Raw genomic sequence first — 23,581 nt, 5'->3', positions numbered from 1 at the left:
AGACAAGGCCTGACGGATCTGGTTCAGTCAGGCCTAAAACAACTGCTTCTGCCCAGGTTGCTCACCTCAGCAAACTTTCTTATCCTGGTAACATCTGTGCTGGGTCCACCGGGCTATCTCTGTTGCCAGACCTTAAATTAGGACATCTGGACATCCTCAGATAGTGCCACCCTCTGAAAAACTATAATTATCATCAGTGATATTTATTGAGTGCTTACTGCATGCAGAGCACTGTACTAAGTGCTTGGAAGAGTACGATGCAACCAGGTTGGTAGACATGTTCCCTGTCCACAACAAGCTTGCTGACTAGAAGGGAGCTTACAATCTAGAGGGCATAATGTTATACAATTATTCCTCCAATGCAAACCAAAGCTTGAACATTGAGAATCAAAGCTTTCTGGCCTTCAAATCCACCTACTTTCTCTTCCTAATACACCTACACCAGCTCCTGATCTCTGAATCATCCAAGTAAACCTGATCTTTTCCCCCACATAATTTTCTCACCTCTTAGCCATCTGTGGCAGAACCCCTGACCTTCTTACCATTTTGATAAATTATTTTCAAAGCTATACTAAAAACCCACACTTCTGTGTTCACATTTTCCAAATTACTTCTTTCCCCCGTTTTCCATCACTTCCCCTGCCTTCACCACACCCCTTCTGTGTCTCCCACTCTATTTAAACCATTTCTCTAGTGACTCAGGCCTTCTTTATGTCCTTGTAACTATTTCGCTTCTTTCAGTTACTTTGCATGCATAGGTTATTGGCCCTTGAGTTTTGCAAGAAGCAGCGGGTCAAGTAGGAAGATCATGCACTTGGGTTCTAATCCCAACTTTTCCACTTCGCTGCTGTGTGACCTTTCACACGTAATTTGCTAGCCCTCTCCTCGTTCCTACTTAAACTGTTAACTTCATATTCATTCATTCATTCATTCAATCCTATTTATTGAGCGCTTACTGTGTGCAGAGCACTGTACTAAGCGCTTGGGAAGTACAAGTTGGCAACATATAGAGACGGTCCCTCCCCAACAGTGGGCTCACAGTCTAGAAATGGGACTGGACTATGTCCAGCCTGATTATCCTGTGTCTGCCCCAGTACTTAGTACAGTGCTTAGCAAATAATAATAATAGTTATGGTACTTAAGTGCTTACTATGTGCCAAGCACTGTTCTAAGCACTGTTCTAAATTGATAAAAGGTCATCAGGTTGGACACAGTCCATGTCTCACGTGGGGCTCACAGTACTAATCCCCATTTTACAAATGAGGTGACTGAGGCACAGGGAGGTTAAGTGACTTGCCCAAGGTCACAGGACAAGTGGAGCCAGGATTAGAACCCATGACCTCTGACTCCCAAGCGCATGCTCTTACCACTAGACCATGCTGCTTCCCATAACAAATGCCATTATTATTATTATTATTGTACCTTTGGACCAGTATATAATTGACATATTCCAACCTCCTCTACTAGTCAGGAATCCCCTCAATATAGAGGCCACACCCCATTTCCTTTTGAATTTTCCATAGCATCTAGGAATAACCCTGCATAGAGACCTCTAGACTGTAAATTCATTGTGGGCAGGGAACCCTGTCATATTGTACTCTCCCAAGTGCTTAGTACAGCACTTTGTATACAGTAAGCACTCGATAAATACCATTGATTGATAAAGCTAATGTGCAATATTAGCAGATTAAAGTAAATATATTAAATCAAACTGCCAACCAATTAATGGCTGCAATTAGGCTATTGCTACTCTATCCTGTCAAGGTTACATCATGCGATTCCAGAATCCATGGGAGAGAACATGTTTGCCAATAAACGCATGACAGCCCTTCATAATTGCTTTCTCGTTGGATGTGTATCTGTGAGACTAATCCTCTGCAAACCCTGTTTGCCCCCTCAGTCCTGGAGAGCGGGGAATGAGCAGCCCTCATGTTAGAATAATAATAATAACGATGGCATTTATTAAGCGCTTACTCTGTGCAAAGCACTGTTCTAAGTGCTGGGGAGGTTACAAGGTGATCAGGTTGTCCCATGTGGGGGGCTCACAGTCTTAATCCCCATTTTACAGATGAGGTAACTGAGGCACCTCTGTTCTCTAAGTTCTCTAACTTCTCTAAGTGACTTGCCCAAAGTTACACAGCTGATAAGTGACAGAGCAGGGATTTGAACCCATGACCTCTGACTCCAAAGCCCGGGCTCTTTCCACTGAGCCACGCTGAATTGAGCAGTATGCAAGTAGAAGTTGTGTAATTTCCTAAAGTCACCAGAGGATGCCTCTCTTTGCACTCCTAACTGGGAATCTTAAACGGTGGCCGGGACTTAACAGAGATATGAAAAAAAAATTCACAATTGTGGATCTCTCTTCCCTTAAATTAATGACAGAAGTATATCCAGCTCCTCCAAACAATGGAGGTTTTTATGTTCCTATCTATAATGATCAGCAACAGCCCCTAGGACACTGTTTTCAGTTTGGCTATGATTCTGCTGAAGTCAATGACATCCAATATCTCTTAACACGGTATTGTATCCTACAGAGGTGAAAAAGAGGTGATCATTTCCTTAGATTCCCCCGGCCAAGTCACTTTGCTGCAAACCCCAAGATTAAGATCTGGTTATTCTGTTGTAAGAAATAGAATTTAGACCAAAGTTCTGGCTGCAGTACAGCAGATAATGCTTTCTGCCGATCTGCCCGGAGGACTATAGTTGCATTCACTCCAATTCCTTACTTAGCTCCACCCAGATGATCCATTGTATACAAAAACGTGAATGGGAGCTGCTGAAACAAGTTAGTAAGAGCAGTTCTCAGCTGACTTACAGATGTCTCCACTTAGCTTGGTTATTTCTGTAGCAGTTACCCAGAAATATGGTAACAGTGCTGTCAGAGTAAAGTGCAGAAGAACTTCTCAAAGAAAAACAAAATACAATCCATTCTGGTGGAAATGCAAACACTTAAGGAAATGTCTGATCGAATACACCAAACTTCCTGGAAATAGATTCGAGTATGTGATTTTTTTTTTCCTCAAGGGGAAAGACGCCTTTAAATATGACCGTGATGGCTGAATATGTTGCTGATTCAAATTACTCTTTTCGTTTAGATTTTTAAATTTGCCAGTGTTGAACTTTGTTTTCTGAAGCTGTCACTGAGATCGTCTGACCATGTCAGCAGTGAAAGTGGAACTGGAAAATATTTCTCGGGAAGGCATCAAGTATGAGCAAATTTCAAAGTCAGATTTGAGTTTATTAACCAGTTTCAATGGACTAGATGTGGATTGCTGCAAACTGGAACGTCAACTCTCAAATTCAGTCCCTACGGGTAAGCTTTCTTTTACACTGACTTGCTTCCATCCAGGCTCTGTTAATTAACAGGTATGATTCTTTGGGGCTCAGCATGAGGCATTACCTTGACATTATTTGTGATGGTTAGTTAAACTGATGCCAAACTTAGTTTTATGACTGCTTTCTTAGAATTTATAAATAGCACCATGCAAGAACTACAGAGGGAGTGGTTGTCTATGAATGTGAAATGTCTTCAAATCTGGGCTTCATGGGAATCCAGACAAACTTTTAGAGGGTTTGAGGATCTCGTGGCTGCTAATAATGACTGTATCAAGGTAAAGCTATGCTAATCTTCCTGATAAATTCAAAGAGCATCTTGCATTGTATTCTAAATGCTGCACTTTCAGTCTCCCATTTATCCCTGGTTATCTTAGGACCTTTTGCATAACAAGGATGTAAAGAACAAAATGCTTTTCTCAACAGGCAGGTGGCTTGTTCTCTGGTTTGAAACTGAAGTTTGCACCTGTTGAAATCAATAGACTGTTATGACATAAACTGGCTTACGATATCTAAGTGTATGGAACATGGTACAGAAATCACTTCACTTTTTCAAATTTTTAGGTTATAAAGTCTTTAAGGTAACATTTGGATCTCTCTATAGGTCTTTACTTGATAATCAATCACCTTTCTGTTGAGACCTAGAGCCCAGAGGTTGTGTCATGAAAACCCCTGATACATACTGTGTGAATGTCAGTGTTTGTGGGAAGGCTTTATTTTCCATTGGAGCCCAGGCTTTGCCCATCCAATTTGCTTTGTTTTTTTGTAAATGTCAAGGGTGAACAAATTCCTCACTGTGATGAATGTTATGAGGGTAGGATGAAATTTCGGTGAAAAATGCTGTAAACAACAAATTCCATTTGGGAATGGGAAGATTGGGTCCTAAGAGAATCCTTGTCACACACTCCTCAGGCCAAAAATAACAATCTATCAGTTTCATAGCAGCTCAAGTACAGAGTCCTAGATTATTGTGATGTCTATTTTGTTCTGCCCAACTGATCTTCAGATTAGGTTAGTTATGGTCAAAGCCTACATTTAAAGCCACTGTACACTTCAATTCAGGATCAACTTCAGCTGAATTGAAAGAACATGCTCAAATCCATCCTGAGGTTTTAGGACCATCTGCAGCAATAGAGATGGATGAGATCAATAGGCAAGAATCCCATCCCTTGAACTGAACATCTGAAACTCAGTCTTTTTATGTGATCAGTGGGTTGTCAAGAAATACAGATGTTATCTAATAGGTTTCATCGTGTAAGCTCTTTGAAGGCAGGTAGCTTGTCTACCAACTTTATTTTATTGTACTCTCTCAAGCACTTTTTAGTTTCTCAGGAAGTTTGTGACATGATAGTATACCAGAGTTGAACGTACATACAAGTGACTATGACGGTTTATATTTCTTCCCTTGGGGATTGGGCTAAAGATATTCACGGACTGTGAATGGACCTTGAGAAAACACATTCTACCTTAGGCTGGATCAGAACAAGATGAATCAATTTGGAGGACCAGGTGAGAATATGATTCAGGAAGCATTGTGGTCCCATACTCAGTTGTTTAGAAAACAAGCAGTGCTTCAACCGTTGGCAGTGATAGCACTTCCCAGAATAGACCAGATCAGTGGACAGAACCAATAGCAGCATGGTTCTCCTGCCCATGCCCATTCCTTTACCTCTTTCCAACATTATCTCTCTCTTCTCACCACTTTTACCTTTCCTCCTCATACCCTTTCTCTTTCTCCCCTTCTTTCTCTTCTCTGTTTCTGTCCCTCCCTTCAATTTTTTGTTTCTTCCTTCTCTTTCATGGTTCCCTTCCCACAGTCCTTTCTCAGCACCCTTCTTTTTTTCCCTCCAACTATCAGAAGAATATCATCAGAAAAATGGTAAGAACTTTACCCTTTGTCCTGGACATGAATCTTGCACTTTAATCATCAGGTCTAAGAACAATGAACCATAGTTAAGGTAAGGTACTGTGACCATTCTTGTGTTTTGTGAGTCTGATTCAGAGGAAGGAGCATAGTTGCTATTATCAGAAGACCAGAGCTCTAGTTTTAGCTTGGCCTCTGCCCTTCTATTTCTCTATAAGGAGTCGCTTAAACTTTCTATGCTTCAGTTTCCTCAACTATGAGATAGTGCCAACAACATTTACCTCTCAGGAATGTTGTGAGAACAAAAAGGGATAGTTAATGTAAAAGTGTTTTTGAAAAATAAAAGTACTCCCTAGTTCAAGAAACACCTTTTAAGGAGAAAAGGCATTTTCTACTCCAATACCTCTGGAATTGCTCATTAAATGAATAGTAGCAGCCCCTATGCAAATCCATTATTGAGTGTGAGGTCATAGAAACTTAATAACCAGATCAGTTACTGAACCAGCTGCTAGCATTGCCTCTGTGACAGGGAGAGCACAGATGATAAGCAGAAAAGCCATCATAATGTTTTCATATACTTCCCATGGATTGTTTTCCAAAAGACAAATTAGCAGAGTTAAGCATTTACCTGATAACTTAGTGATTCAGTCTCTCCACTTTCCATGTACCTGGGAGACCAGGGTTTAAAGAAGGCCCGAGCTTGTACTGATATGGATTGATTTGAGTATCATTGATTTCCCTACATATTGCCCCTCAGTTGCATATTTGGTTAAATTCCTAAATGTATGTGGATGTGAATAAGTGCTAGAGCATAGTATTAAATATCAGTAAAGCTGGGACCTTGGAAACCAACTGAGGACACAGCAAAAAGCACATTTGCTTCTCCAGGCTCATTCTAATGATCTTTGAAATTTAATAAGGAACTGATAAAAGTATTTCACTAAAATGACATCTCCATTATCAGTCTCATTGAAATAAAAGAATGCATGAATAGAAAAGACCCTTATTTGTAGTAGTGAAATAATTGACAGTGAAAAATGTTAATTTTTACCATTCTGGAACATTAGCTTGTATTGAGGGTCCCCTTGGGGAGGTGCAAAGTTGTACGTTTGGGAAGTACAAAATAAAGAATCAGTATTTTTTGCCCACAGAGAGCTTACACTCTAATGAGAGAAATATGAAAATATTAGCAAATAGAATAGTAAAAAATAAGTATATTAAGTGTACATATGTGCTAAGGAAGATATAAAGAGAACCATTCTGGTCTATGGGAAAGAGTATGGGCCTGAGAGTCTGAGGACCTGTAATCTAATCCTGGCTCTGCCACTTGTCTATTGTATGACTTTGGGCAAATCACTTAACTTCTGTGTACCTCAGTTACCTCATCTTGCATCTAGACCACCCCAGCATTGAGTACAGTGCTTGGCATTTAGTATACACTTAAGTAATGCCATCTATCTCTCTCTATATTTCCACGACCTGGAATTGGATGAAGGGCTGATCACACCCAGAGTACTGGGAAATTAATTTGGCAAGGCTTGTTAAAAGAGCTGGGCTTTGAGGATAGCTTTGAATGTCAGGACAGCTGTTTATCTGATGTGGAGAGGGAAGGCAATCGAAACCAGTCAGAGCTTGAGTGAGGGGATGGAGTTGGGAGAGTCGAGAGTGAACTACAGTTATAAGACTTGGCATGGAAGGAATGAAGACAACAAATTGGGGAACAGCAAGAAGTAAGGAAGGTCAGATAATGTTGACCCAAAGCCTACTGGGAGGAATTTTTGTATGATCCAGAGGGTCTTGAATACAGGAGAGACTATGGGCCTAGAAAAGCTTCACGAAGATAATAGGTGCAGCAGTGTGTAGGATGCATGGACAGGGAGGAGGTAGAAGTTGGGTGATACTGGTGAGGAGTATAATGCAGTAGTTTACCCATGGGAAGACTTGAACAAGGTAGTAGGATTCTGGGTGGAAGAGAAGAGGCAGATCTGCAGGAAAAAGGAGTAGGATTGGGAAGGAGACTGAACAGAGAAGTTGAGCAATAGCTAATAGCCAAGGATGATATCAAGATCTTCCCTCAAGGTGCTAACAAACAATTGCGGGCATAGTCTTACCTGAAAATTGGGTGTACTCTTCCCCTACCCTAGCTTAACCCCTCTCCCCACCCCCCACAGACTGTGAGCTCATTGTGGGAAGGGAGTGTCACTCTTTATTGTTGTATTGTTTTTTCCCAAGTGCTTAGTACAGTGCCCTGCCCACATTAAGTGCTTAATAAATAAGATTGAATGAATGAAGTTGGAATTAGCCCTCAGCTTCAAGTCTCCTGTAATAAGAAGAGAGATAATTTAGGGTTTCAGGAGCATAATGGGGCAGTGAATCCTTAGGGTATTCATCCATTCAATTGTATTTATTGAGTGCTTACTGTGTGCACAGCACTGTACTAAGCGCTTAGATCCAACTTGTAACTGCAAGTGTGAATAGCCCATTAGACTGTAAGTTCCTAATTGGTGGAGATCATGTCTATTCAGTCTATTTTGCTCTCCTAAATGCTTAGTACAATGCAAACATGCAATCATTCAACGGAATTAATGAGATGCATCTGATTCTTAGTCACATGGATTCCCTGTAAAGTAGATTTTGAGTCAACTTTGATGATTTCCATCCTTCAGCTCCCCTCTCCCTAAATTTTCATGTAACATAAATGGTGTTAGGGAAGTGGATGGATACAGCACTCTTAGCAGCTAACTCATGGCTTCTTGGATGCCTTTACTGGTTTTTGATCAGGTATTAATAAAATGTTACCAAGCCTTTTTCCTCTCCTTCCTCCCAGATGCCACCCTTCCCTCCTTGTCTAGGGAGGTCATTTGCTTGGTTTTATTCCAGAAAGTCCAGTTATTAGGAGGTCTATATCCTATATGGTACAGACACCTTTGTGTAAATTAATGTTGTGTCCTCAGTCTTCTTTTATCTCTGTTCCTGCTGCTGAAAGCCAGGGCTCAGAAGCAGCCTCCCTGCTTAGAGGAGCCGAGGCAGAGAATGCAAGAACTGTGGAGCAAAGACAAGTTCAGGAGTCTCCCACAGCCACATTCTATAGGACTGACACTTTTCCTTAAAAATGTTTCAGATGGATCATCATGATACATTGCACATCCTGCTTAACATATGTAGTGTCAAATATGTCCGTTACTTCCAGGTTGGCAAGGACATGTCCTGTATTCCCCACTGCTCCCAGAAACACCTTTCTCCTTAAATCAGAGGAAAAGGCAGGCAATCTGAAATTGAGACATTCCCAGTCCGAAAGTTTCAGTGAGGACTCCTGAGTGAAACGCATCAGATTGCCAATTTGGGCAACCAGATTAAAGCTTAATTTTTAATGAGGCCTTCTGTTCTTTCACATATGTAAGTGTCCCCAGGTTCTTCAGCTCATTGCCTAGGAAGGAGCTTGGCAGAATATCTGGAGAAAACAAACTGTAGATGGAAATTCGCAGGCACAAAAAGGCAAACAGCCATTTTAATAAGTAACGCTACACTGGGTTTTCCTTCACTTCAATAGGAGAGCTAAAGGAGAGGCAGCAGTTTCTGTTAATTACCCTCCTTGTTCTTGGACATATTTCCGATAAACCTCAGCAATCCCAGATCGTTCCAGTCACCTGAGGAATTGGCACGTCTGTCTGCTCCATATGATTTACACTGAAGTTACTGAACTACAGTATGCATGTAATAGGCTTAGCTTCACCTATAACTACACTCCAGATCAACAAGCCTAATGCTCTGAAATAACCTTTCAGAAAAGATTGGGGGGGGGGGGGGTGTGTGTGTGTGTGTATGTGTGTTAGCAGATGAAAGGATATTATTAGTCCATCAATCCAGGGGAGATCCTGCATTCTTGTTAATTACATAACAGGTTTAGACTATGAGCCCAATGTTGGACCGAGACTGTGTCTGATATGCAATCTAACCCGGTGTTTTAGCACAGTGACTGTAGACTATGAACTCATTGTGGGTAGGGATTGTGTCTATTGTATTGTACTTTCCCAAGTGCTTAGTACAATGCTCTGCACACAGTAAGCGCTTAATAAATGTCATTGATTGATTAATTGATGTTTCTTCACTTTGATATCAGGGCTCACAACTAGGAAAAGGTTGTAAGTAAGCGCTTAATAAATGTCATTGATTGATTAATTGATGTTTCTTCACTTTGATATCAGGGTTCACAACTAGGAAAAGGTTAATAATTAGTGTTTCAGATGATTATCCTTCTATTGCCAGTGCCCGAGCCCTCCCCTTATGCTTATCCTTTTGGGAGAAAAAAGGAGCTTCAGAAATTTAGCTATTTAAATGTGGCAAAGATTAAAATTAAAATCCTCACTTTACTAAATATCTTTAAGAGCATTTTCATTCCTACCTATGTTGACTATTAGCATATTGAAACCCCAAGACTGTGCTGATAGGGACTTAGCATATATCTGTAATGTAGCATAAAAACATTTTAATTTGGATCATGTTGAAGAATGGTAAAAATGTTTTTTTTCATTTTGATAAACCCATCCTCATGTGGGGAATGCCATCCCTTTTGCCCAAAATGTAAATGTGCAATAACAATCTATTTCTCTGACCTTATGCTACATCAACTGCTGAGGAAAAGAGAAGCCATTTCTGGGTTCTTTTCCAGTTGGAAATTGGTGGTGTCTGGTGAAGGGGGCAAAGCAGTTCTTCTGAAAGGCAGGAAGCATGGGTGTTCAAAGTAAATACTGAAGCTGAACTTCCCCATTAAGGTTTATATAGCATCTAGGTCAGTTTTCCTTTGAGAATTTTTATTTCTATTTAAAGCAGTTTAACTTAGAGCTATGACCAGAGAAGGAAATACTGCCAACAACAAGCTCTGTTTCAATTCATGAGCCTTGAACTTTTTCTGTTTTTTTTTGGCCAGGGCTTTGATTAACACTGGACACGGTGCTACAAATGACCTACCTAATTTATAAATATATAATGTCTTCCTTAGCACTCATTTATATGTTCCCACTTTATTTTTGACCTCTGTAGTTTTAAATGTGCTTATGTTCAGCGCTTAGAATAGTGCTTTGCACATAGTAAGTGCTTAATAAATGCCATCATCATCATCACATTTGAAGTGTAAACTCCTTGTGGGCAAGGAACATGTCATCTTTATTTTGTACTTCCCAAGCACCTAATAAATAATGCATCGCTCTGCACCACGTCGATGCTTAATAAATGCTACTACTACTTTGACTAGCACTGTAACTACACTTATAAGCCTATTTCTATGACTACTACTCGTCCCCCTCCTGCTACTATAACTGATACTCCTATAACTAATACTAATAATTTATTTATATTTCTGTTCATTCTGTCACACTCCAGTTAACCAACTTTGTAATTTTGTTTTTGCTCCTGCTTACGAGTGTTTCTCTGGGTCTTTCTGTTTGTCACATTAGATTTTTAAGCTCCTTGAGGAGAAGGGTTTCATCTCCTACTTTCTTGAACTCTCCCAAATGTTTAGTGCGAAGCTCTGCACAAAGCAGGTGGCTCAATTAAAAAAAATGTTTGAGTGATTGATTGCGGAGCAAATTTAGGAATGCGATAAACTTCTCTTTATTTAGTAGCCTAACCAAAGTAGGGGCCTTATAAAAAGCTTCAACATATTAATAGCCCTAATCTCAGACAGCTAATTAAGTTATTCATTCCCTCATACCCTAAGACTGACTTGTATGTAGCGACGCTGCCAACTTGTTTCCAACATCTTTATGCCAAAACAGTATTTCCCAGGCATTTGTTAAAAAAAAAACCAAAGTTCTGAGAAACGCATCACACTCTTGCCTTTGAAATTGCTTTCATGTCATGCAATTTAGAATTCTGGAAATGGTGCTGATTTGTTCATCTATATCATCCCCTTCCCACAGGTCCAAGCCTCCCGCTCCCCCACATACCCAACACTTTGGTCTTGTTAAAGCTATGTGATGTGACATGCAATACCTTTGGGTGCTTTTCGTCTCATTTACAGCATTGGAAAACCACAACCGTCCCTAAAGTTTGAACTTGTTGATCTTGTTTCGTTTGTATTGACTGCAGGTGGCTTTCTAATTTTAGATAGACAAGGAGATCCACTCCTCTCCCTATTTTGCTGTGTTTCTTTTTCACCTTCTACTATTTCAGCTTTCCTTGGGTTTCTTCTTGGCCTTTTCTGGCTTTATAATTCCTCTGTTTTCAAAAACCTAATTGTGCTTCTCTGTCACCTCTGACTCACATGAATATCAAACCAGTTTACGGGCAAAGTTGTTTAATGGCTTTGAAAATATATCAAGGTAGGATAGCTGGAGATTTGGCCCTATTCACCTATTGAACTTACTGTTCAAGACCGTGTTTGGACAACTGGGATATAAGCCATGTGGTTAGTGATGATCGATATATCCAGAATCATTAGATTTCCTCAAGAACTTTTTGGCGCTTGTCCAAGAAGCTTAATATTTTCTCATGGGAGGGAGGTTCTTTTCAAAATATTATCTAAATACGATTCTCTGAGGGGAAGAGGTTTGGAGTCAGTCTGTGAGGTAGTCATTTCTGCAGTCCTAACTAAGAAGGGATAAAGGAGAAGGGGAATTTTATGCAGTGTAGATGCCTGGGATGTGTAGGTCAATTTAGAAGGTGCCGGTGGAGGAAGCTGGGTGCAGTCAAGGAACAGAATAGTGGTTGGTGCTCTTTGTGATCTCACTGCAAACCCTCACAATTCAGCCCCTAAGGCAGTTCATGTGAGGTACACAGGCACCAGAGGACCTTCAGCCTGTCATCCCCCCCGGGAGTCAGAGGTCATGGGTTCTAATCCCTGCTCCGCCACATGTCTGCTGTGTGACCTTGGGCAAGTCACGTAACTTCTCTGAGCCTCAGTTACCTCATCTGTAAAATGGGGACTAAGACTGTGAGCCCCACATGGGACAACCTGATCACCTTGTATCCTCCCAGCACTTAGAATAGTGCTTTGCACATAGTAAGTGCTTAACAAAAGCCATTATTATTATTATTATTTTAGGGGAATATAGGCTGAGGTGGATTGTTCCCAGTTTGGAAACCCTTGAAGGAGACCAGGTTCATTTTATTTATTTTCTAGAACTCTTCCAAAAATCTCTTGTGGACTCTCATGACAGGGCCCAAACCATAAACCAACCCTACTTGTGTACAGCTCATTGCAAAACTTAAAATGGGTTTATTACAGGGAAAGAAGCAAAGTAAATATTAGCCGCCAGCACCAAACCTCTTGTTTGACCTTTCTCTGTAAGTTTACAAAGAAAAGATGGAAGAGGGCTTGTTCATCTCCCTGGCCTTGACCAAGAATGATTAAGGTGCTAAGATCCCCAAACTTTGAAAGTCTCAAGAATTCTTGCTACAATCCTGTGAAATCTCTATGTCCCACAGAGACAAAACCCCCCTCTCCAAACCCTCACCTATATTTTAGAGCTCCAGGTATTCATTCAATTGAATTTATTGAGCGCTTACTGTGTGCAGAGCATGCAGGTATGTGCAAATATGCACCCAGAACCATGATCTCCAAACTGTGTGACCTTGGGCAAGTCACTTCACTTCTCTGTGCCTCAATTACTTCATCTGTAAAGTGGGGATCGAGTCTGAGCCCCATTTGGAACAGGGACGGTGTCCTACCCAGTTTACTTGTACCCACCCCAGTGCTTAGTACAGTGCCTGGCACATAGTAAGCACTTAACATGTCATAATTATTATTATTATTATTATTATTGTGGTATTTGTTAATACCTTACTATGTGTCAAGCACTGGGGAAGATACAAGATAATCAGATCAGACACACTCTCTGTCCCACGCAGTACTTAGAGTCTAAATAGGAAGGAGGACAGATATTGAATCCCCATTTTAGAAATGAAGTAACTGAGACACAGAAAGGTAGGTGACATATTGATGTCATCATTCACTTCCAATATATTATTTGCACAAGCTGTGATCTTTTGGTGCCGAATCACAACCTAGTGTTCTACAGTGAGTGAAATCTTTAGAAACTAAGGTCACTCTGCATATGTGTAGAGTGAAATGTTAACAGTTTATTTATATTCATGCACGTCTCTCCCTCTAGACTGAAAGAGCCTTGTGGGCAGGGAATGTGTCAAGGAACTCTGTTGTACTCTCCCAAGGACTTAGTGCAGTGTTCTGCACACAGTAATCACTCAGTAAATCCCATTGATTGATGTGTAAGGGTATTCAATGCTCTCTCTCTCTCTCTCTCTCTCTCTCTCTCACACACACACACACACACACACACCACTCTCTCTCTTTCTCTCTCTCTCTCTCTCTCTCTCTCTCTCTCCCTCTCTCTCTCTCAAAGTTTTGCCATATGACACTTGAGCCCCTGGAAAGCTCATGGTTTAGGTTTCCATATGTAGGCCAACTTGATCCCCTCTTTAGACTTTGAGCCCACTGTTGGGTAGGGACTGTCTCTGTATGTTGCCAACTTGTACTTCCCAAGCGCTTAGTACGGTGCTCTGCACACAGTAAGTGCTCAATAAATATGATTGATGATGATGATGATGATCAGGAGTTTACAAGGTTTTAGTCGTATGGAAGTGGATGTGCAATTTCCATAAGGCATATTTACATTAGATCTCTGATGTTCAGGTTCCACTTCACCTCAGTCAGTGAGCTTCGGGCACAGGCTATGATCTAATCACCTGTCCCTCTTTTCTCTGGGTACTTACACATCAACCTCTCTGGGCAGCCACAGTTCTCATCTGTCATTTTTAAAGCTGAGACCCCTGGTAGTGAAGTTTACCTGTGTGTTCAAGAGGGCCTAAAAAAGCCAATCAATATAGAATGATGGCTGTGACCTTCAAAAACAAACTGTGATGAGCCATTCGTGTATGTAGGGGTCAGCTGAGCCAAGAATATTGTACTCGAGGAGGAAAATATGGGGTTAACTAGAGGAAATGTGGTTATGTGTACCACATATCTTAGGGGCCCTACACATGGTTTACATAACACCATGATTTATGGGCTTACACAAAGACACTAAGCAATCCTGCAGACAGTTGAATGGGCCCAGGACAGGAAGCAATGGGGGCTGAGCTGCAAATGTAAGCTGGACAGCCAAATGGTATAGCCAAATGGTGTGTAAGTCTTTGGGAAAATCTAGGGAATTGAGCCTCAGCCTTGGGTCCAGAAATGCTGCAGTGGACACCAGGCAAACTGAAACAGTGTGAGAGCAGAAGGTCTGCTTGAGAACCTGGGGTTTCCTTAATAATAATAGTAATAATGATGGCATTTGTTAAGCACTTACTATGTGCCAAGCACTGTTCTAAGCGCTGGGGGGATACAAGGTCATCAGGTTGTCCCACATGGGGCTCACAGTCTCAATCCCCATTTTACAGATGAGGGAACTGAGGCCTAGAGAAGTGAAGTGACTTGCCCAAAGTCACTGAGCTGACAAGTGGTGGAGCTAGTATTAGAACCCATGACCTCTGGCTCCCAAGCCCGGGCTCTTTCCACTGAACCATGCTGCTTCTCAAGCCAGAAGGACTCTGCTGTGGTATAATTCTTCTTTGATACTTATCTGTTTCTGACCTTTTCTCCTAATTGTGCATATATGGACTGACTGAAATCATTCTAATAAATCCTTCTTGCATCCTTATAGAAATAATATTATTATTATATTTATAATATTATAAAGTCAAAAGCTTTCTTAACCATATTGCTTCTATTATGATTTTTGCATCTCCATCTCACACACACAGTACTTTAGAATCCAAGTAAGCCAGGGTCTTGTGACCCCTGTTTCGAGACAGTTCACCAGTGTCCCCTGTGGTAATTTTGGTGCTCAGAAGATCAAATGACAATAAATAGGCTCACATCCCCTGCAGGCTTGTTCCGTTTAAAATTTGATGTTTAAAATTCGATATTGACCACTGGAAGATGCATATTTCATCCTTTCTTCAAATGATGGACTCCAACAACTATTCATTCATTCATTCATTCAATCGTGTTTATTGAGCACTTACTGTGTGCAGAGCACTGTACTAAGCGCTTGGGAAGTAAAAGTTTGCAACATAGAGACGGTCCCTACCCAACAGCGTGCTCACAGTCTAGAAGGGGGAGACAGAAAACAAAACAAAACATATAAACCAAATAAAATAAATAGAATAAATATGTACAAGTAAAATGAATAGAGTAATAAATATGTACAAACATATATACATATATACAGGTGATGTGGGGAGGAGAAGGAGGTAAAGTGGGGGGGAGGGGGAGTAGGGGGAGAGGAAGTAGGGGGCTCAGTCTGGGAAGGCCTCTTGGAGGAGGTGAGCTCTCAGTAGGGCTTTGAAGGGAAGAAGAGAGGATGTGCGGAGGGAGGGCATTCCAGGCCAGGGGGACGATGTGGGCCAGGGGTCGACGGCGGGACAGGCGAGAACGAGGCACGGTGAAGAGATTAGCGGCAGAGGAGCAGAGGGTGCGGGGTGGGCTGTAGAAGGAGAGAAGGGAGGTGAGGTAGCAGGGGGCGAGGTGATGGAGAGTCTTGAAGCCCAGGGTGAGGAGTTTTTGCCTGATGCGTAGGTTGATTGGTAGCCACTGGAGATTTTTGAGGAGGGGAGTAACATGCCCAGAGCGTTTCTGCACAAAGACGATCCGGGCAGCAGTGTGAAGTATGGATTGAAGTGGAGGGAGACAGGAGGATGGAAGATCAGAGAGGAGACTGATGCAGTAATCCAGTCGGGATAGGATGAGATTGAACAAGCAGGGTAGCTGTTTGGATGGAGAGGAAAGGGCGGTTCTTGGCAATGTTGCGGAGGTGAGACTGGCAGGATTTGGTGACGGATTAGATGTGAGGGGTGAATGAGAGAGCGGAGTCGAGGATGACACCAAGGTTGCGGGCTTGTGAGACGGGAAGGATGGTAGTTCCGTAAACAGTGATGGGAAAGTCAGGGACGGGGCAAGGTTTGGGAGGGAAGATAAGGAGTTCAGTCTTGGGCATGTTGAGTTCTAGATGGCGGGCAGACATCCAAATGGAGATGTCCTGAAGGCAGGAGGAGATACGAGCCTGGAGGGAAGGAGAGAGAGCAGGGGCAGAGATGTAGATTTGGGTATCATCAGCGTACAGATGATAGTTGAAGCTTTGGGAGCGAATGAGGTCACAAAGGGAGTGAGTGTAGATCGAGAACAGAAGGGGACCTAGAACTGACCCTTGAAGAACCCCTACAGTAAGGGGATGGGAGGGGGAGGAGGAGCCCGCAAAAGAGACTGAGAATGAATGGCCGGAGAGATAACAGGAGAACCAGGAGAGGACAGAGTCTGTGAAGCCAAGGTTGGATAGCGTGTTGAGGAGAAGGGGGTGGTCCTCAGTGTCAAAGGCAGCTGAGAGGTCGAGGAGGATTAGGATATCGATCAATCATATTGATTGAGCACTTACTCTGTGTAGAACACTGTTCTAAGTGCTTGGGAGAGTACAGTATAACAGAGCTGGTAATAATGATTCCTGCCCACAAGGAGATTAAAGTCTAGAGTCCATTATTAACAAAACAAAACAAATTAATCATCTTCCTTCCAGTAATTTGAGAGCCCATCATTGACACAGCTGATTATGCACCCCAATCCTAAACCTTAAACATTAAACCTATAGCTCTAGACTGAATCCAAACCCAAGTCTGATCCCAAACCCTCTCCTTAAGCCTAAATTCACTTCTTGCCCTAGACTTAATATGATTTTTTATTGATTGGTGTGGATTTCAATTTTTGAATACATATACAACTAAACTTGGTTGAAAATTGGACTTTGGATAGTTTAGTTTGAAGTGATTTGTCATATCCTTGCTCCACTCAGTCAAATTAAAACTCAGAATTAGTGTATTGTCTTTTGCAGCCATGATGACAAGGCTGAATTCAAAGCCACCTACATGAATAAGTTATTTTTTTCACAAAGTTGAAGACTAAATTATCTAATCTCTAGCCTTCAAATATCAGGTTACATATTTCTGATGGAATAAACATAGATTGCTTCTTAAAATAGTGCTATTATTCATTCTTCACCTTAAAGAAAAATGAAACTGGTAGAGCTTATATCCAGTTTTGTTAAAAAGGATATTTTGGCAGATGAAATAATACAGATCCGTGGTCTATTATACCCACATAATAGATTACTCACCTTGCCACTTTAAATATTGAGTTGAAAATAAGCCATTGACCCTCAGTTGAAAGACTGCCACTGTTGCCCCTAGAACTATTATGAAAGCCACAGAAGCATGGAGCCATGTGGCCTTAAATTCCATCCCACAGAAAAATTCTGGGAATTTGGCAGTTGGCCTGAGGAAGCTGACAGCTAGCTGCACCCATTATCACTGGCAGTGGTATTTACTGAGCACTTTGTATGTGTAAAGCACTGTATTAAGCACTTGGTAGAGAAAAGTACAAGAGTTGGCTGACGTGTTTCCTGTACACTGGAACCAAGCCATGCCCTCCTTATGGGGAGAGCACAGGTAGAAACTTGCTGTACAACAGCATGCTATGTAAGTTATGACCTTCTGGCCCTTCCTTGGTCCAAAAGGTACTCGATATATCTTGCTGTTGATGATGACAATAATGATGATGACATCAACAATGAAGATAATGGACGGGCAGTGAGACCTCTGTTTCCTTCCAGGATAACAGTAGTGGAAGACCAGAATTCTTTTTAGCAAACCCCAGAAGTGCCCTGTGTTATTTGTGTTAAATACTCCTGTCTCATTGGCACTGCTTTTAAAATTTCATATTAATTGCCCAGCGACATCAGTGGGGCATTTTGCCAAGAAATAATTCAAAGGTCTCAGAACACTAGCCAACTGGAGCATTTACCTTTGCCCTCTGGGTTCTTGGCTTCATACCCTTGAATGGCTGTAAGAGATGGAAACTGGGCTGTATACAAATGTTTAATTTGTCCCTAAGGCAACTTTGCTCTTTTCCCTTCCTTCCACTAATGAGAGATTTGCTTTTAAATGGAGTGGAGGGGGGAGGTGAAGGGCAACTAATCTTAGGCTATTTACGGAAAATCATTCAGTTCAAAGTTATTCAGTTCTATTTCAGTGGGTACACTGTGGTTATGTGTGTTTCATTGAAGTTTCCCAACTTTTGGGGTAGTACATGTGAGTGAGAGTTCACATTGATCAATCAATGGTATTTACTGAGCACTCATGTGCAGAGCACTGTATTGAGCACTTGGGAGAGTATTATACAACAGAATTAGCAGATACATTCCCTACCCATGATGTGCTTACAATCTACACACACCTCTGTGTAACTTGACAGGGTGTCATCAACAGTCAAAATATCCTCTCTGTTTCTTCTTTTCAATTATATGGGAGTCATGAGCACCGGGTTTCCATTGATCTCGTGTTTACTGTCGTCCAGCATTTTCTTGTGGCAAATATTAGAGTTTAAAATGCATCTGGGAATGTAAAAATCAATCAGTGGTATTTGAGAGCATATGATGTGCAGGGCACTGCTCTAAGTGCTTGGGAGAGTGCAATGAATGAATTAGCAGATACATTCCTGGCCTATAATGAGCTCACAGCTTAGAGAAAGATAGATCTTACTTGCAGGCTGGCTTGGAACATTAACAGTAAGGCTTTGGAAGATGTAGTTCTATCAACTGTAATGCTGGAAGAAATGTGTTATAGTTGATAACTAATATGGGATCCAGGAAATCTGCATTCTTGTTCTGGATTTCTCATGGAGTTCTGTGTAACTGGATAAATCATTTAACCTCTCTGAGTTTCAGTTTTTCCATTTTAAAGGGAGATCTAATGGCTTCTGCTTCTCTTTTGAAGACAAAATGGGGCTATGGATGTGACTGAAAGTTATATTCAAAATAAAGTTGTTGTTTTCCATCTAGAAAAGGTGATAGAAGTGTTCAGGAATTGTCTTAATAGTATCTCCAAGAAGATTTCTTCACAGCTTCCATTATTCACTTAGTTTAAAATCAGTCTTGAGTTTCAGTGGTTGTTCAACTTTGAGTGGCAAAGAGGTTTCAATCAGGGGGAAATACATATTCTAGAGAATCAAAGTCATGCAAAATTCAATTTCCTTTGTGGAATGGAGACAGTTTCCACAGGTGGGAACATGTTTAGTTTCATTAAAGTGAGCTTAAGGACATCTATTCCATTATGTTTAAGAGCAGACAACAACACTGATTAGAAGACTGAGTAGTAATTGGAAGTAAATTTGTAATAATAATAATAATAATGTTGGTATTTGTTAAACGCTTACTATGTGCCAAGCACTGTTCTAAGCACTGTGGTGATACAGGGTCATGAGGTTGTCCCACATGGGGTTCACAGTCTTAATCCCCGTTTTCCAGATAAGGTAACTGAGGCACAGAGAACTGAAGTGACTTGCCCAAAATTGCACAGCTGACAAATGGCGGAGCCAGGATTAGAACCCATGACATCTGACTCCCAAGCCTGGGCTCTTTCCACTGAGCAATGCGCTGCTTCTCTGAGAAGTAAAGAAGGAAGAGAAGTAACATGTCCTAATGTGAAGAGCATAGGCCTGGGAGTAATAAGACCTGGCTTCTAGTACTAGCTCTGCCACTTATCTGCTGTGTGACATTGGGCAAGTTACTCAAGATGTCTGTGCCATAGTTACCTCCATGGTAAAATAGGGATTGAAACTGTGAGCCCCATGTGGGACATTTACTGTGTCCAACGTGATTATCTTATATTTATCCTAGAGCTTAGTACAGTGCTTGGCACATAGTAATAACAAACAAAAAACAGGTGGTATGCTACCTGGCTTTCAACTCCTGCTAGAAAACTCACCCCTGGCATATTCAAGGAATGGCACATGCACTTGGATCCTTACCTCTAAGCACTTGATATTCACCCTTATTCTCAGCCCCACTGCACTTATGTATATATCTATAATTTATATATTTGTACTGTTTGTCTCCCTCTTTAGACTATAAGCGCTTTGTGGAGAGGGAACATGACTACCAAATTTATTGTATTGTCTGCTCCCAAGTGCTTAGTACAGTGCTCAGCATGCAGAAAGCATTCAATAAATATCATCGATTGATGTTGAGATCATCTGAAAAGACCTAATAGACAAAAATATAAGGTCAACTCTAACAACACTGGGCTCTAGTTGTTCACACTTTTGTGATGCTAGCAGGAATCCTAACGTACATCCTCATAGACTGTTGGTCTGAGAATGACAAAGAGGAAACCCAAAGATCTAATTTCCTTTTCACATATGCTCTGTGATAGCTAAAATCCATTCTTTTTTTAGACCGTCGGCAGGAGCAGCACACCAGGGAATTGTTCTATGTTTCAGAATCTGCTCGTCCCTCACTTTTGAGTAATGAAGTGATTACTTCATTATAGTCAAATGGAACTAATTTCTCTCAGGAAATTAGTGAAACAACTATAACTGAGCTGGCTAAAGACTTTCCACATTTAAAACTTGACATATGCTAAAAACAAACCCTCTAATGTTAAACAAAGAATGATTCAGGAAGACTATAGTTTCATTATATTTGTGTTGGAAGTTTGGTATTGTTTGTGGAATGCCTAGTATGAGGCAAGGATTGCCTTGTTGGCTATATTAACTAAAAGTCAAGTTATTTCAGAAGTAAAACAAGAAGATAATGCCTTTTTTCTTTCGAGTGATTCAGGATTTAGGAGTTCTTTAAACACTGAAACATTTCCAAAGTAATTTTGGGGTCTTTCAATTCATGGAGACTTAAAATGGTCACTTCAGTGTACATAGGAATCAGAGATTCAATCTATAACACTAAAAATTGGCCTAAAATGGTGTTAAGGAGACTGGACTATACATGTACCTTGAGAAAGCCCATGTCTATTGGTAGTGACTTGACCTTGTCTTTGGAATTATTAATCTTGAAGTTTTGGAAAAGTGGAATTGGGTTTTGTTTTGTTTTTTTGAACAAAACACGCATTCCCATTGAATGTGCTTCCTGGCCTTCCCTGAGATGGACTGCTGATTTTTCTGATTCACTCCTCAGCAAGTGGTCAGGGAAGGAATAGGATATGGGCACTTCTTCAGTAACCTCAATGTTGAAACACTGTTGAGAGAAATAATTGAATTTTTCCCCTTGTCTTCATAAATCCCAGCCTGTCGTGTCTCCCTTCACTCGCCTTTGTAGAACATGTAGGGTAGAAGTTTGTCAGAGTAACATCTTATGGTTGTTTTGGCTTTGATTTAAAGAGAACTCTGGTATCCAGCCAAGTTTTTGGCTGGAGTTCAATTAACTAAGTAGCAGACAGGGGACCCATGGATGAGCCTTAAACTTTGCCCTCTGACCTTTTCTCTTTGCCCTTTGACTCTCCTCTTGGCAATTTATATATAACAGTGTCCTAAAGATTTATAATGCTGGGACATTGTCGCAGAGATGATAAAAATTTCCCATCATAAGCAACAGCAAGGTTAAGCTTAGAAGACTTTGGGGCTGAAAAGACTTTGGGGTGAAGGAACTGATTTTAGTACTAGTGATTTGCACCAGGCCACTCATGCTCTCTTAACCCGGCCAGTTACATTCACGCTGAAGTGGAATGGTTGCAACCTCAGCCAGAATAGAATGTGGAATTAGAGAGTGAAAAACACATCCTGAGTGATGGGGTAAGCTCAACATGCCAATATCTGGTCCTACATTTGTCAAAATGAATAACCTGGAGAAGACCTTTCCAGAGTTAAGAGAATATCAGGTCTTGGGATCACAAGGTAAAATCTGTAAAATGGGGATTATGACTGTGCGTCTCATGTGGGATATGGACTCTGTCCATCCTGATTACCTCGTATCTACCATAGCACTTAGAAAAGTGCCTGGCACCTAGCGCTTAACAAAAACACCATTAAAAAAAAATGTTGTGGGGGCGGGGGAGGTCTCTACAAATTACCTTCACCCTGAGTGCAATGAAAGAAACAATCAGTTATTGATATTTATTGAATGCTTAATGTGAACAGAGCACTGTATTAAGAATTGCATCAGGATAATGCAATACAATTTTATCAGGTAACAGGATCCCTGCCCACAAGGAGTGCAGTGCTTTGCACACAGTTAGCACTCAGTAAATATGATTGAATTAAAAGGAGTTTACAGTTTAGAGGGGGAAACAAGACAGTAAAATAAATTACTATTAGGGGAGATGTCAGAATATAAGGGTCTGTACATAAGTGTTGTGGGTGGAATATTAAAGGTTTAAGGGTTACACACCCAGGTGTATAGGCAGAAGTGTGGGGAATTGGGGGATTAATCAAGGAAGACTTCTGGTAGGATATTTACTTTGGTAGGGCTTTGAAGATGGGAAGGGTGGTGGTTTGTCAGTTACAAAGGGGCAGGAGTTTCATGTGAGAAGGAAATTGTGGTGAGACGGATGAAAATGAGACATTCTAGGGAATGAAACAGGTTATCAGTGACAGGATTGGGAATAGAACACACAAAATAGATTGTAAACTCCTTGGGCAAGTTTAAAGCAGTGCTTTGCTCACAGTAAGTGTTCAATAAATGCCATCGATAGATTGATTTTTTTCTAAATTCAAGGCAGTAATCCATGCCTGTTAATTGTTGTCCACTTTGAGTAGTTATAGGCAGATTATTTGTGACTTTCATAACAGCATGGTATAGAAGAGTACCAAAATGGGCTAGCTGGGGACTGGATGGAATTGAGGTAATACCAATTAATCCTTCACAGAAACTCAAATGATAAGGGTCATGCAGCAGCACCCTGGGGAACTATGTGTGAGCTTTTCTCACTTCAAGTCCATTCTGCTGAATGAGGCAATGGGGTTATCCTGATCCTGTACTTTATTCCCAGAATCCTTTAGTGTTAAAAGGGAATGGGATGATGGGATCAGAAGAGCTTCTGAGAGGCTCAAGCAGGCCCTGAACCCTTGCTGGAAACCCTGCTTCTTTCTCTAGGGTTTCTGGGACTTCCTAGTGATGGACAATATTGTGGGGAATTTAAAATGATAATTGTAGTATTGTTTAAGCACTTACTATGGACAAAACCCTACCAAGTGCTGGGGTAGATGCAAGTTAAGTGGGACACAGTCCGTGTCCCACAAGGAACTCACAGTCTAAGGAGGAGGGAGAACAGGTATTGAATGAAGAGACTGGAAGAACTGGCATCTCCACAATCCCTCATTCTTTTGTAGTCTTTCATAAGTAGGCGACTATATCCACCTACCAAATTTGCCAACTACACTGTTGCATCTGTGGAGCCTCAATCTCTTGCAGTCCATCAGTGGAAGTCCTCAGGTGCCTGATTAAAGGAAGCATCTACATTTCCAGGAAAATAACAAAATTCTCTAAGACATCCATTGATTTTATACTGGAGGTTTTGAGTCAGTTAAAGATCATTATATATCTACCT

General features: G+C 41.1%; 1 protein-coding gene across 1 annotated transcript in view; it reads left to right on the top strand.

Moving 5' to 3' along the window:
• Positions 1 to 3,118: 3,118 nt before the first annotated feature.
• ANO3 (anoctamin 3) overlaps positions 3,119 to 23,581 on the top strand; it is a 399,349-nt gene continuing 378,886 nt past the window's right edge. The window contains exon 1 of the mRNA XM_038764098.1: positions 3,119 to 3,313. Coding sequence (XP_038620026.1) covers positions 3,157 to 3,313 — 157 coding nt within the window. The 5' untranslated portion in view covers positions 3,119 to 3,156. The remainder of the gene's footprint in view (positions 3,314 to 23,581) is intronic.

The sequence above is a fragment of the Tachyglossus aculeatus genome, chromosome 22, assembly GCF_015852505.1.
Source record: "Tachyglossus aculeatus isolate mTacAcu1 chromosome 22, mTacAcu1.pri, whole genome shotgun sequence".
NCBI lineage: Eukaryota > Metazoa > Chordata > Mammalia > Monotremata > Tachyglossidae > Tachyglossus > Tachyglossus aculeatus.
The sequence above is the reverse complement of the archived record's forward strand: the minus strand, read 5'-3'. Positions and strand labels throughout refer to the sequence as shown.